Source organism: Watersipora subatra, chromosome 7 (assembly GCF_963576615.1).
Source record: "Watersipora subatra chromosome 7, tzWatSuba1.1, whole genome shotgun sequence".
In the NCBI taxonomy this organism is placed as follows: domain Eukaryota; kingdom Metazoa; phylum Bryozoa; class Gymnolaemata; order Cheilostomatida; family Watersiporidae; genus Watersipora; species Watersipora subatra.
This window is the reverse complement of record NC_088714.1, coordinates 26408611-26422549: the sequence shown is the minus strand read 5'-3', so window position 1 is coordinate 26422549 and position 13939 is coordinate 26408611. Positions and strand designations below refer to the sequence as shown.

The following is a 13939-nucleotide window of genomic DNA, read 5'->3' as shown; positions in this document are numbered from 1 at the left end:
ACATCCCACTTACTACATTGATAAGTAATTACAATCTACTAGTAATGATATGAACATGAATGAGCTGTTTTGGTGTCATACTGTAGGAATGGGGAAGACAAACTGTGCATATATTTGTAACAAAACAGAATAAAACAACTTCAAATTTAACAATAACAGAGTGCATAACAAATCAGCAATACAAAGAATAGCTTATAAACAAATGGTAGACCAGTCAAACAAAACAATAACAATAACCATACCTAACTAACAAGGCAATAAAACAACAATATCTAATATCAACAGTCAAATACCAAGCAATCGTCACAGTCAAGTAAATGTACCAAGTATCATCTCCGGCAAGTCACTCTTCTATGTCTCTATCTGGTACTACCTGAGCACCGCATGATTGGAGTTGCCTTCTCTCAGCATGGCGTCGAGCAAGGGCCAGCTCAATCTCATCCTCTGAGCTTAATGGCACCTGCAATAAGTCTTATGCAATAAGCATACGCTATAATAGGCATACCCATAATTGTTTATACTTTACCCACACAGTTGTGGATTGTATTTAAGCTAGACCGCACAAATTTCAACCTTGAGATGAAATAGCCCTTTCACTTAAAATTCATCAAGTTCAACCAGATTTTTTGAGTCTCAGATCTCAAACAATTGGAGTTATAACAAAAAATTTGACAAGATACAATGATGCTACTTAGTTGCCAACTGGAAATCATTCTCATCTCTAGTGTTCAACTGAGATGTATGTATGTAGACGGAATTGTTCTGGGTCGCTAAACACTGATAGTCTTACATGTTTTGGTTGAAACTTTCATGCCTTTAACAAAAACAAGCGCAGAATAGTAACGCTATTCTCACACCTTTATATTTTACACAAAAATCTGGTGTACGAGCTGCTACAGATACGGTAACTCATCTCCCAACCTACTATTAATAGAGCATTGGAATTTCAGTGTACTTGATTAAGATCCCTTAATAATTTATGGTGTTAAAGAATTTTATGACGCTTAAAATGTCATTTTTTAGTTTTGAAACACTTTAAAATTATTTACATCATTTGTGATAAAAGAATAAATTTGAAAAGATTTATTTTCAGTCTTTTGAGAACTTTGATTAAATGTGGAGCATTACGCTAATTTGTGATGTCAGTTTCTTCTCAACATGATCAAACTGTTACATAGGAAGATATTTGCTTCTTGCATCGAAATTGACATTTGTTCAAGCAAATATTCTTATAAAAATATGTTTTGTATAAAAATATGTTGTATTTTGTTCAATTCATTCCAGAGTTCAACAAACATTCATAAATATTTCAAATAGTTGCAATTAGAACAAATATGTTAAAACCTGTAACATGCTAATATATGTAAAAAATAAATTATTAAAGTGATAATCAATAATTAGATGACTTTGCTACAACTTTACCTAAGAGGGTAGGTTTGTCAATGTCTAAGCTTGGTGGTAAAAAGAGGGATAACATTTCTTAATTTATATGTAAGTTAAATAAACTTAATTGATAGGTTTTTTGTTATTCATATGTCCTTTTTTATATTAAAAATCTTTCTTTTTACTTTTGTTAGCAAAATTGTAAAATTTTTAAAAATTTTGAGTGTCATATGATGGAAATTAATTGGTATGTGAAGACAACTTTTTGCTCAAATTTTACATGCTTTGGCAAAAAATTTGTAAGCCAAGGTTTGAATGTGCAGAGTTGATTTCAGTTACAATAAATGTTAAAACCCATTTTAAGTCACCTCATTCAACACACCAACTATTTTGAAAACTACTATTTAAGTTTCTTAATAAAGTTAATTGAGTAAACTGAAATGCCTCCATCTCCAGTGACAGTAATGTTGCGAATGACTAAACCAATTTAGTCTAAATCATTGTTTACTTCCACTGGCTTAATCCTGTCTCAATTGCCAGTACAACAGCTCTTACCATGAAAGTATTTACTTAATTAAACGGAAATGCTGAGCACAACTTGGTGCTCAACATACTACTTAACTACCTGTTGGTCTGATGAGAGGGAATGAGAATGCAACTGCTCGGACTCATCAAAACTCAAGTCGCTTAAAAACGAGCTAGACACCTGTTCTATGTCGTCTGGAGAAGTCTGTAAGAGACAGCACAATATTGTTAATGCAACAGTCATAACCTTGTAATCAAGAATTCATGGCAAAGATAAGTTGTGTTAGGATTATACACAATAGTATTTATAACCTAGAAGTTAATCAGACAAACGTACTCTCTGACTTGAAAGAAGAGGTGACAGCGAATTCGTAAAAGAGAAATTGCTGTCCTGTAAATCACGCAGGTCAATGATTCCATCTGCCGGCACTACAACAATTCGTCTCATGTCTGTCATGTTCGTTTGCAGTGTGTTCAGCTCAATTTACTATACCAAATACAAAGCTAAAAGATTACTGTGAGGCCGATATGTGGTACTCCTACCAATAGTGGTCTTACGAATTTTAGTGACCACAGCCTAAATGGAGACACCTACTTCCCTTAGTATATACAATGCAATCTTGTACGGTTTTAATCATTTAAGGTTATCTAGCAAAAAATCTCATAAAATCAAGGTGAACAATTAAGTTAATTCGTTGAAACCTACAGCAGCTAGTGAAGAGTTTTGAATTTTAACATGTGCAAATACCATCTATGAATGTTATACATAGAGTGACCATTGCACTGGTGTAATCAGGCCTTTTAAAATTTATAGTTTTCAATATTACAACATCAGTCTTACAATGTAGCTTTAATAAAATGCTAACAGGACAGTTAACTTTTGTGCATAAAATAGAACACCAAACTAAGCAGCACCAAGCTGGAAAGCTGTTAACCAGACATGATGGCCTATCAGCTTTCTTCAGTTCATGCAGACAGATATTTGTTACACTACATCTACTACTACTACTACTAACAGAGTCACTATGTAGATATGGTGTTTGTTACACTACATCTACTACTAACAGTCACTATGTAGATATAGTGTTTATTACACTACACCTACTACTGACAGAGTCACTATGTAGATATAGTGTTTGTTACACTACACCTACTACTGACAGAGTCACTATGTAGATATGGTGTTTGTTACACTACACCTACTACTGACAGAGTCACTATGTAGATATAGTGTTTGTTACACTCCACCTACTACTGACAGAGTCACTATGTAGATATGGTGTTTGTTACACTACACCTACTACTGACAGAGTCACTATGTAGATATAGTGTTTATTACACTACATCATACACCTGCTACTGACAGAGTCACTATGTAGATATCTTCATATGTAGCCAATGTAGCCTACATACAGGCCTCCGAAGTTGCATTCCTGTAACTGTCTCTGAAATGATAGCACCTAGTTTAACCTGCATTATATCATATCAACCAATGGCTGAATTTGGTAGTCTTTGGCAAGTTGACAACTAATCATCAAGATTGTCTCACAGTATTGTGGCACAGCATTGGCTAAACACAGTATTGTGGCCCAGTTGGTCCAGACTATAATTTATGCAAAGCATATCTTTTCCACTGTAACTTCCTTCAGTCTTTTGCAATCTAGATAAAAATATCACCAGTCTCTCTTCTATACTTTAAACTAGAACCATATTTAGGCTAGGCCTGATATTTAGTGTTTTCCATTTAAGAAAACCTGCAATGATAATGGTTTCATTGATCAGGGAGGGCACTTAAATGAGAGGTGTGGTGCACCGAGTGAAAATCCATTCATGAACAAAGAGTAACAGGGTTGGAAATTTCTGAACTGGTATAACATTTACTTAGCTTGGAAATACTTGGGACAAAAACCTGAGAGTAGCCAGGGAGTTAACTACCATGCCGAAATCAGAAAAGATATGAGCAAGGTTGTTATGCATACCTTGAGTAATAGTTGTGTTACTGCCACAATGCTGAACTTCATCATCAGAATTATTAGCAGCCTATAAAAGCAGCAAACATTGGAGTAATACATATTCGCATCAAATACCATCGATACGATGCATATTGATATAGAGTGATAAGAATGTGCTTTGGGCAACTAACAGGAAGAGTTCTAGCAGCAGCCACGTGTCCTCTCAAATCAATCACCTCGTGACAAGAAGAGTTATCAGGCAAGGATGTATCACTGAGGTTCGCTGATTGGGATGATGACAATTCGCTGTCTTTGTGAAAACTGCTGGATTCAGAGACATCAGACAGCATATTTTCTGAATACATAAAAAATGAGCGATATAAATTAGACTACATTCAAAGAAAATGACAAATAGTAGTTTGAAAAATGATGATGTTACGCAATTGGCCAACATTAGCTAGAAAAGCTTTATTATTGAAGTCTATAGTAGCAAACAAGTTATTGCTAGCGTATAGTAAGGCATAAAACATGGTTTGATATACATGTAAGCAGGTATTAAGGTGCTGGATGATAAGCAACACCAACCTAAAGAGAATGAGTCCATATGGGATGACTGGAAAGAGAAAGAACTTTCATCTTCTGACAAGGATAACCTCTCCGGTGGACTGTCTTTCACTTCCTTCAAAAACAGTAATATATGCAAAGATATGAAAAGAAGGCCACACCAAAGCTAACACTGTATTGCAAGAGGATTCCAATTAAGAATATTTGCAGGATTACTTCTCCATTGTGGGGGAAATTCTGAGTGGATGAATCCTTTGGGCTGTCCAGTTTCAACCGTTTATGGTATCCTCTGTATTCGTTCTCCTCACTTTCCGAGTCATCTCTATGAGAAAGGTTGTGTGAGCGCAGATCTATCTGATAACCAGGTACCTGCCAATAAAGTTATCTCATTTAAATTATTTATTCGCTGAGGAAAAATTCCAAATAGTTAGGCGGTAACTCATGGACCATATTCAAGCTGTCATGTAATGTATTCAATCCATGACTTAGACCTGCTGGTTATTATCCTCTATCTGCAGCTCATTCGAGTTCACCACTGCCTGCTCATCTGGCACAGTGAAAGCTGGTAATGTTTGACCAGCAGATTTCCTGCTTTCAGTTATTGGTACATGACCTGGTGTGACCAATTGTGAAGTGTTCATACTGTACCAGTATGTACTGGTATGATTCCTTCCTTAATCTTGTTGGCTTGATATAATAATTTAGTATTCTGATATTCCTGAATCTATCTACTCAGCCTCCTCTGACATCTACCAGTTGTTTGAAGATGGACTGAAACATCAAAAAAGATACAAAAGTGCATCATTTCGAAGCCATCATTTTGGAGATTAGAGTGCAAATACACAACCAAGCTAAATAATTTGTAGCTGAAAGCTTGTGCCAAACTAAAAAAATGGAAAGTAGCCAATAACTAAATAAAGGTGACCTATTGGGTTATGCGAACTATTACATCGACAGAACTATTACATCGACAGAACTATTACAATGGCAGAAGTAAAAATTTGCCTACAGTTGATCTTGAATGAGTACACTGTTGAGCAAATTTCCATAGTTGTAGGCTTACTGTTTGTTTCTAACAATTTTGTATTAAGAACGTTTATGCAAATGTTTTAGCTTCTAACTATTGGAATCTTCATACAATCTGTGGATATTGTGAATTTAAAAAGACTCAGTAAATTGTGCTGAGTTAAATGTATTAATTCTTTCCTTAAAGGTTGACTTGCAACAAAATTCACATTACAGTTATTTGGTATCAAAAGATTCACCATGTCTTACTCTGTTGTGTTGTAGGTGCCAAATATGTGGAAATGTGATGACAAGCTCTTAAAAGCTCAAAAACAAAAAGCCGCCGTAGATTGGAATCAGTTTATTTCTCTGACGTAGTCATTAAATTTGATTATTGTTTTGTCACATGATGTTCTCACGTGAATTTTAAGGCCAATAAAAGGCTCAATATAAAACTTCTCGTAGCACTAGTTTATGACAAACACTTCGGGTTTTACCGAAGAGCCCGTATCAAATATAGATACTCGCTACTTTACAGTTTTGTTTCGGCTTGGTCTAATCGTCTAGTCGTAATCTGATCATGTGACCCATACTTCGTGATTAATTTCTGCAGCATTTTTCGATTATTACAGGTGACCAACAGACTCGTCATGTTTATCAGACAATGATATGTACTCCTTCGAGCTAAGGTTAAAAAATTAAACAAATTTTCACAGTAGGTTATAAGATATCAGTGCTGAAAGTGACAGCATTACAATGACCATAAAATAGATGCGTAAGAACAATAGACATGGTTTTATTGAATGCGTGAAGTACATTTGTGAAAATATTTCGACGAATGAGGTTGCTTGAAAGTGTAAACTGAAGCCATTTTGTACAACTACGTCCCATTTGAGCCGTTTCGGAAAGAGATTCTAACCTACGGTAGTTCTCGTGATGGCGGCGATTAACTGTTCGTTTTTGAACTTTTAAGCGCTTGTAATCACATTTCCACATATTTTGCACCTACAAAACAGCAGAGTAAAACATGGTGAATCTTTTGATATAAAATAACTGTAATGTGAACTTTGTTGCAAGTTAACCTTTAAGTTTTTATTAATAACAACCTAAAAGTACTTGTCTCGAGACTAGGAAGTTTAAGTCTTTTACATGCAATAAAGTCCTGATAAAGTTTGAGTCAGGGCAATGAACATCGGTGCTGTCAGTAGCAGTGAGTGGTTTAATAGTAGCTTTATATTCAATCCAGAATAAAAAAGCACTTGCTTGTTTACCTGAGAATGAAAGATTAAGTTAAATTGTCAAGTTTTAGTAAGCCAAACATTCTTGAAAATCTTGAAGGTTGAAAAGAATGAAGCTATGCATCCAAACTGAAAAAGTAAGTGTCAACTGTTTACACTTAACTCGTAAGAGGTATGTGCAAGTGAAAAACATCAGGCTACTAAAACTAGATGAAAAAGATTTTTAGGTTTAGACCAGTGGTTCTTAACCTTTTTCAGTGTATTTCCCACATTGACAAACTACACTTCGAGATTTCCCCCTCTCTAGCAGTCGAAAATTGTGGTATTTTTGCCTCTCTCAGGTTGCAGGAGGAGGCTTTTCAGGATAGCATTTTGTCATACAGTCAAAATAAATCAATTATTAATTGAACTGTGATAGAAATCATATTTTATGGATAATTGTCATGATATACTTTTTATTTATGGAAAAATAAAGTTCAAGATAAACACAACAATAGAGTAATTTAATTATAATAAAAACAGCACAGTACAAAGTTAGCAGTCATGATCGCTTAGTGGGCCCTCTGCTGCTGTTTATTTTTTACTAGTTATGGTATGTTTGGTATATGCTTGTGTGATGCCTCAGTAGTATGGTAATGATGCACAGCTGATGCAATGTAGACTAATTATCCAATAAGCTGCTTGATACATCAACGGGCTTGGTTTCCTTATTAATACAGTTGTACCCACAATAAAAGCATGTATCTGCATCATGTATGTGGTAAAAATACAGTACAACAGCTATATCCTTGCAATGCGCGTAATAAATATTCTCAATCTGAAGCTTGAGAATTTCCCACCTCAAATTTCCCACTGGTGGGGAAATTTCCCACTGCTTAAGAACCCCTGGTTTAGACAATGAGCATTCCTTTAAAAATTCCTTTCTTAAACGCTTTCATTTAAGCTAGTAGAACCTTTTGTAAAAGGCCTACACATAGCTCATAACTAAATTACAAATATGTGTAACCGAACATTTAATTGGAGGCTACATTTGTAAACAAAACTTGTTTGCATAGACTATAATAGAGCAAGGCCACAACCTTCATTGTGAAATATCAGTGTTGGAATTTCTTCATTTGAACAATTGCGCCATTTATAAGTTGCTAAATCAAGCCGACTAATCCCTTTGTAAACCTACAATTCCGAATAGCTGCAGATGTAAGAGTTTATATATTAAAAGCTGAAAAAAAGCATTAGATAGCGGCGAGTAGGTAAACATTTAGGTGATAGCAGATGATTTATCCATGACACTGCTAGTAGATTACACCATTGCAACTTTGAAATAATTCATAAATCGGAAAACTCAACATAACCGACTTTAAAGATCGTTCCTTAAAGGTAGGTTTTGAAATAATAAAGGTATGTGTTAGAAGCATTCAGCAAAATTATTGACAAGTTGTTTGTGACCCTGTCAAGAGTGTTTCCTACTTATTATATGCTTATCAAACACTAATAATACTCACTATGAGCCAAAAATTGACATTCCTATAGATTGAGTGAGTTAGTCCTCTTCGAGCACCAATGAGGCAGCATTATTTTGGTTTATTATATTGTGGTGGCATTAGTTGAATTGGCTTGTAGCTTGTTGGGCTTTTCACTCTTACTTTTCAGCAATGAGGTACCACCTCATTGCTGAAAAGTAATTTGGCTTTGCAACAAGACAAATAGGTTTAGAGAAATTATTGGCATGTGTGCATAGGTGCTGATAGTACAAAGACATGAGTCTGACAGATCAATAACATGTACACTTGCAACGGTGAGCATCCCGTTTTTTCGTCTAAGAGTCGGCAAGTATATGATTGACTCTGGTTTTGGCAAGCACAGCTTTCTTATAGGAATGAATTTGCACACACCAAATGAATGGGTTCGTAACATGCATGGGTTGAAAACATGCATGGGTTGAAAACATGCATGGGTTGAAAACATGCATGGGTTTTATAGCCTAAAGTTTGCACTGGCATGAGGTTTTTTGACAACTATTCAAGCGTTTTTGGCTTTTCGTTGCGGCATATGCATGTGGATGCATATGCACTTTATACTGTTACTTCTGTTACATACTGTTACTAAGCGTTTCTACATGGCCATTTTTAACTGCTTAATTAGTCAAATGTACAAAGGTGTATGTGAACTATTATGGTTTTTTGGTCCATTTTCCAGCTTAGAGTCATGTTCTATAAAAACCGCACACATAAATGGCAAGTTAGCTTGCAGAACCAACTGAAACTAAAATAATTGCCTGCAAGATATTTATTGCAGCAAATTGCCCAATAACAGATAGTGATTGTTTGCGCAATTTGAGTGTCGGCATGCAAGTGTTTTAGTAGAGCATTTTTGTTGCCATAGTTTTGAAAATAGCATAAATATAGCTAATAATAATCCATTATTGCCATGACCTGCTCTATAGTGTACGGTCAAGGAGCTTAATCCAACCTACCACTCCTGATTTCTCTATCTAAATTAGACACATTAAAAATATCTGGTTTATGACATAACTCCTAACCTGCGTCTCCAAGCTTTCACCTTTTTGCTTGTTCTTTTTCAGCAAAAGTTAATTAAAACAAAAAAGCATGAAGCTAAAACATGAATGTTCACAAACAATCAATGCTAACTGGGTATGATCAACAGAAGAACAGCAAATTGGCCCATCATTCTTGGCAAAATTAGTAAGGCAGCACAAAAGCTAAAGAGTGAAACAATGATGAAATCATGGACGAGGAGCGCTCACTCACACAATTCGAAGGGTGTGTCATATTCTCCTCATGCATGTGTAACAAAAGGGTGTAGTTCAAGACATATAGTTACCAATATTCTTTAAATCAAGACTATAGCTCAATTCATATAATTCAAATATGCTTAAATCAAGCAATGAAGCTTGGTCCCACTCGGTTTGAATAATCAACCCTCCACTGTACTCATCTATCTGCTGAGCTTCCTCACTTTTTTCATCCTTTTGCCTATATTACTATTCACTAACGATTTCTGTTTCATTTGTTTGTACTGCTACTATTAACATTTAATATATTACAGTATTTTGAATCTATTCCTTCTTGTCTGCAATATGTTTTTTTTAATTTTTTATCACACTATGTCTGGTTTTTTATTTTTTCTTTTCACCCGTCCATCAATCTTTGACAGTTTCTTCCTTTGTTTCCTTCCTCACACTTTATTTTTGACATAAATTGGAGACTGAAAGCTGAATAAGCCCTACTTCTTACCAACAACGCATTAATACTTTTTTGGGTAGAACTTGTGACTCTAGTCTTGAGTTACCAATATAATATTTTTGCTTGTATTTCATATCTATGAACATAAGTGAACACTGTATTAAATAAAAATGACATAGGATCACGATAATTTGGACAAATATTTCGCTTTTCTCTTAATAAAACACTTACAACAGGAAAAAAATAAATGAGGACATTATTTGCAAAATGACGGCTCTTAGACTATAATCGATTTGACAAGTAGCTCACACAAGGGCAAGATAAGTGGTCTCAAAATAAAGTCTTTGAGCCGCTATAACGAGCATTACAAAACGGCATTTACATACCAACTACGAAAACTAATGGTTTTTGTTGAAAAGTTTTGTCCAAGTTATAAACATCGATGGAATACCTCGTATGGTTTTCCGCGGTCAACCGAATCGAAAGCTATTAAATGGTTGAGGACTACGTGATTTTTATTTTAAACAAATTCGTGAACAGTGTAAAACTACTAGTTGAGTAACACACGACCTCTCCTTTCGAATTCAGATATTGCATAATTATTAGTATGTATAGACGTCTCACCATTTTGAAAGTCGTCCGTATCGGTCATGTGACCACAAACGGTTACAGCGTAAATTGTTTCGATCGACCAGGGCGTTTGACTATCGTATCCGGCATTTGATACATACATGTATATTTACTATTTATATTTAAAAAAAAATCAATACGTCTGCATCAAAGAATCCTTTGTTGCAGATTACAACAGTAGTTAACGTTAAATTAAATACTGAACTATATGATCGTTAATCAACGTTATTTCTTGAAAGCTCTATATAGTGTATATATAATATGCGTACCTGAGTTTAAGATTATAAGACTTTAGACAATGACGTCATAGCTAGTTCGCTGTGGCAACGGAAATGCCACGCCTCCAATTGACAACATATTACTGAGACACTATCACCTTCCAAAAAGTAGCTAGGGTTACTTATGTACAACAATTCTCCTTTTCTATTCTTTATTTTGTTGATGATTACCATATATTAGAAGTTTTCGTTTTCTAAATTTTCAACAACAAAAAACTCAAATTGTATATCAAGTACATGTAATTGGTAAAATCCGTTTTTTGAATAATAATTAATTTTTTAATTATTATTAGAATTTAAACTTCTTCGTTAGTTTAGACTAATATAAAAGTCTTCCAGTCAATATTTATTTTTTAGCACTAGTTTTAAGCTTCAAAAGTGTAAAAAAAATTCAACTCAATGCAAGTGTATGCAATTATTTTTAACGTACGCCGCCACCAGGTTTAATATAAAACGATGTTCGCATGATTGTCTATACACTTCTATGTTCTGCTCACAATACTGCTTTATGATGCGTACTCACAATACGTATTACTATGCGTGATAATATAGATCAGTGTTGTCTATTCATACATAAATGTGCTTCGTTAAAAAGAACATCTCATGTCCATGTACGTACTACATACAATGTACATTCATACACAGTGCCTTTTATGTCATACGCTCATAAGAATTATGCACTACTAATGTAAATTTGTTTTGTAGCGAGTTATATTCTCTATATGTATTCTATGTTATCAGTCTGCGGAAAATACGGCCAAGACGAATATGGATAATAAATGCCTAAATTTTACTTGGATACAACTACCGTATTGTAAAGGGAACTGCCGGTTCCCTTTACTCTCAACAAGAGAGCCGTCTAACAACGTACTTGACACTCAGTCTAACAACAACACTGAGTTTCAAATGCCAATCTATATTTTTCAAAGTTTGTCTGTGGGTTTGTCCAGGTATAGCTATTAAAACTTTGGAATAAAGAATCTGAATCACAGAAGTTTTGATCTCGAACCTTCCCATTCGCTAGTCTAATCACTTACCAATTAAGCCACATGATCTTGATGGATTCGATCGGCGATATATGTCGTTATATGGTTGCAAATGTGCTACCGCTCTTCGTTACGACGCAATGTCATGGAAAGAGTAGCGAAATTTTATGCATGCTCAATTGTGAGAGCAATTAGTTCGCTCTTATTAGTAAGCTTACTCAAATTAGCCATTGGTAATGTGCCAGGCTAATAGCAAGTGGCAGACAACTACATTACCTCTCATTGTTTATAAGCTGACTTTTAATACCCGTGCAGCGCCGGACATTCTACTAGTGAAATATTATATTTACTGAATAAACATATATAATTATACATGCATGACAGGCAACCAAGACCATACATGCGGAGAGTGTGTGCGCAATACAATTCTGCCTCAACAATCGATTCTTCTTCCTTTTATATTTCTATTTACGGTCTAGGCTCCGCTCCTTTTTCTCTGTTTTATACCCGATTTCGTCTCGGTCCAACGGGCTTCTCGGTAGTCAGCGTTCTTACTGGTGGCCAGGCCATCCGTGATATTTCGGAGGCCCGGTCCTACGACCATGGTGGCTAAGAGGTTTATCGCTATGGCCCTGATCACAGTGCTCTGCCGTTACACTCTCCCCAGTAGAAGCCTTATGGGCTGGCACTCAAAGCTAGGAGGAAAGAGAAGCTGCGACCAGAGCCGCTGCTGCCTGGCACCGAACTCCAGCCTGGCTACCTCGGGTCTCTGCAAATACCCGGTTTGCTCTATTCAGGCGCCATGCGTTGGCTCGTCTGCAGTACCATGCGTTGCCATTGTCTGCTTTCCTCCAACAGCTGCCGGGGCCCTCTCTTCCTGCCGCTTGTACAATTCTTTGTCAGCCAGCGGCATGCCGAGCGGGCAGATTAGTCACTTTACCCAGCCTTCAATCTCTGTTGACAGGCTGGAGGCGTTATCTAGTGGTGTCGTCATTCTGGCCACCCTCTTTCTGTGTGGAGAGTCGCAGGCTCCTTGTCTCGTGGGACACAAGAGAGCTGTGCTACTGCGGGGCACCTTGGTAGCTACTTTTCTGTTTTCCTGTCGGTAGGATGCTGGACCGTCTGCTCTCTATGGGGGTTGGTCACGATCAATGTTGGTTGGCTGGGCAGCATCTTCAGATCGACCATCTACTTTCTGGCACACAGAAAAGATCGCCAGCAAGCCCGGAAGACCAGGTAATGCCTGTGCTGAAGCACTAGGTCGCTCAGTGGGCCTTCCTGTGGGCCATCAGCTGATCAGTTGATATATGCTGATAATGGCAAGAGCTGACGTACACAGCAAAGTGCTACACCATGTGTTGCTTACTTCTGCGTGCACTCGTCATGATGTTGCAATTACCACAAGTACCTGACTCTCTCAACGCGTCATCCACACAGTCCCTGGTACTGCTGCTGATGTATTGCTTCGTTTGCATGGTCTCCTTTTTTCGGCTGGACTAGCTTGATGCTGAGCTTCCTTAGGAGTGGCTGCGTAGGGGTTGGCGATCGAACGGGCCAGGTCTCCGTAACATGAGACCTGAATCGGCTCGGTGGTCAATTTCGCCCTTTCTTTTTCTTCCACCCAGTTGAGTCGCTCGTGAATCTCTAAAGGTGTTTTGGCAAGTGGGTTTCCCAACATCTTTTTTAAGGGCACGATGGATTTTTCTGCTGTATTGCAGCTAGAGTGTCAACCAGGTGCGCTTCAACTCAAACTTCTCTGTTGATAACAGATTGGCCCAAGGAGACAGTCTGGTCAGAGCATTTCTCTGAGCACCCAGGGAGCTCTGCTTTACTCGCAGAGGTAGACGGGCCCGTGCTCTGACACATTGATACAGTCTCTTCTTTGAAGTCTATCAGATCCACCAGCAGCTCCTCCTCTCTGGTAGAGTTCAGCGTCTTTAACATCTCGGTTAGGAAGTGGAATTTCTTTCCCGAGCTTTCCATGTTGAACTCACCAAAAATTTTAGTAGTTCTGTTTGCAAGAGCAAAGCTGTACTTGACTGGCTCCTCTAACAGTGCAGAAACAAAAGGTTTAACATCATCCGTGTCATCAGCACCCCTGCTCTATTAGGCTATTAGCAACACAGTTCCTGTTGTGCTCCTCATTAGCTCTCACCATGGCTGACCACTCCTAGT

At 37.0% G+C, this 13939-nt stretch overlaps 1 protein-coding gene across 1 annotated transcript; it reads right to left on the bottom strand.

The window, feature by feature from the left end:
• Nucleotides 1-166: 166 nt before the first annotated feature.
• Nucleotides 167-12368, bottom strand: LOC137400602 (uncharacterized). Its single transcript, XM_068086933.1, has 9 exons — nt 12272-12368; nt 4916-5037; nt 4641-4793; nt 4446-4539; nt 4052-4215; nt 3888-3948; nt 2246-2337; nt 2009-2113; nt 167-460 (listed from the first exon to the last, which is right to left on the bottom strand). The coding sequence occupies exons 1-9, from the start codon at nt 12366-12368 to the stop codon at nt 344-346; spliced, it is 1005 nt and encodes a 334-aa protein (XP_067943034.1). The 3' UTR covers nt 167-343.
• Between the last annotated feature and the right edge of the window lie 1571 nt (nt 12369-13939).

Coding starts and splice junctions, on each gene's coding strand:
- LOC137400602 (XM_068086933.1), bottom strand. CDS start 12,368: ATGGTCGTAGGACCGGGCCTCCGAAATATCACGGATGGCCTGGCCACC. Junction 3,949..4,051: donor CTGCTGCTAGAACTCTTCCT/GTTAGTTGCCCA, acceptor CTGCTTTTATAG/GCTGCTAATAATTCTGATGA. Junction 2,114..2,245: donor CTCTTCTTTCAAGTCAGAGA/GTACGTTTGTCT, acceptor TGTCTCTTACAG/ACTTCTCCAGACGACATAGA.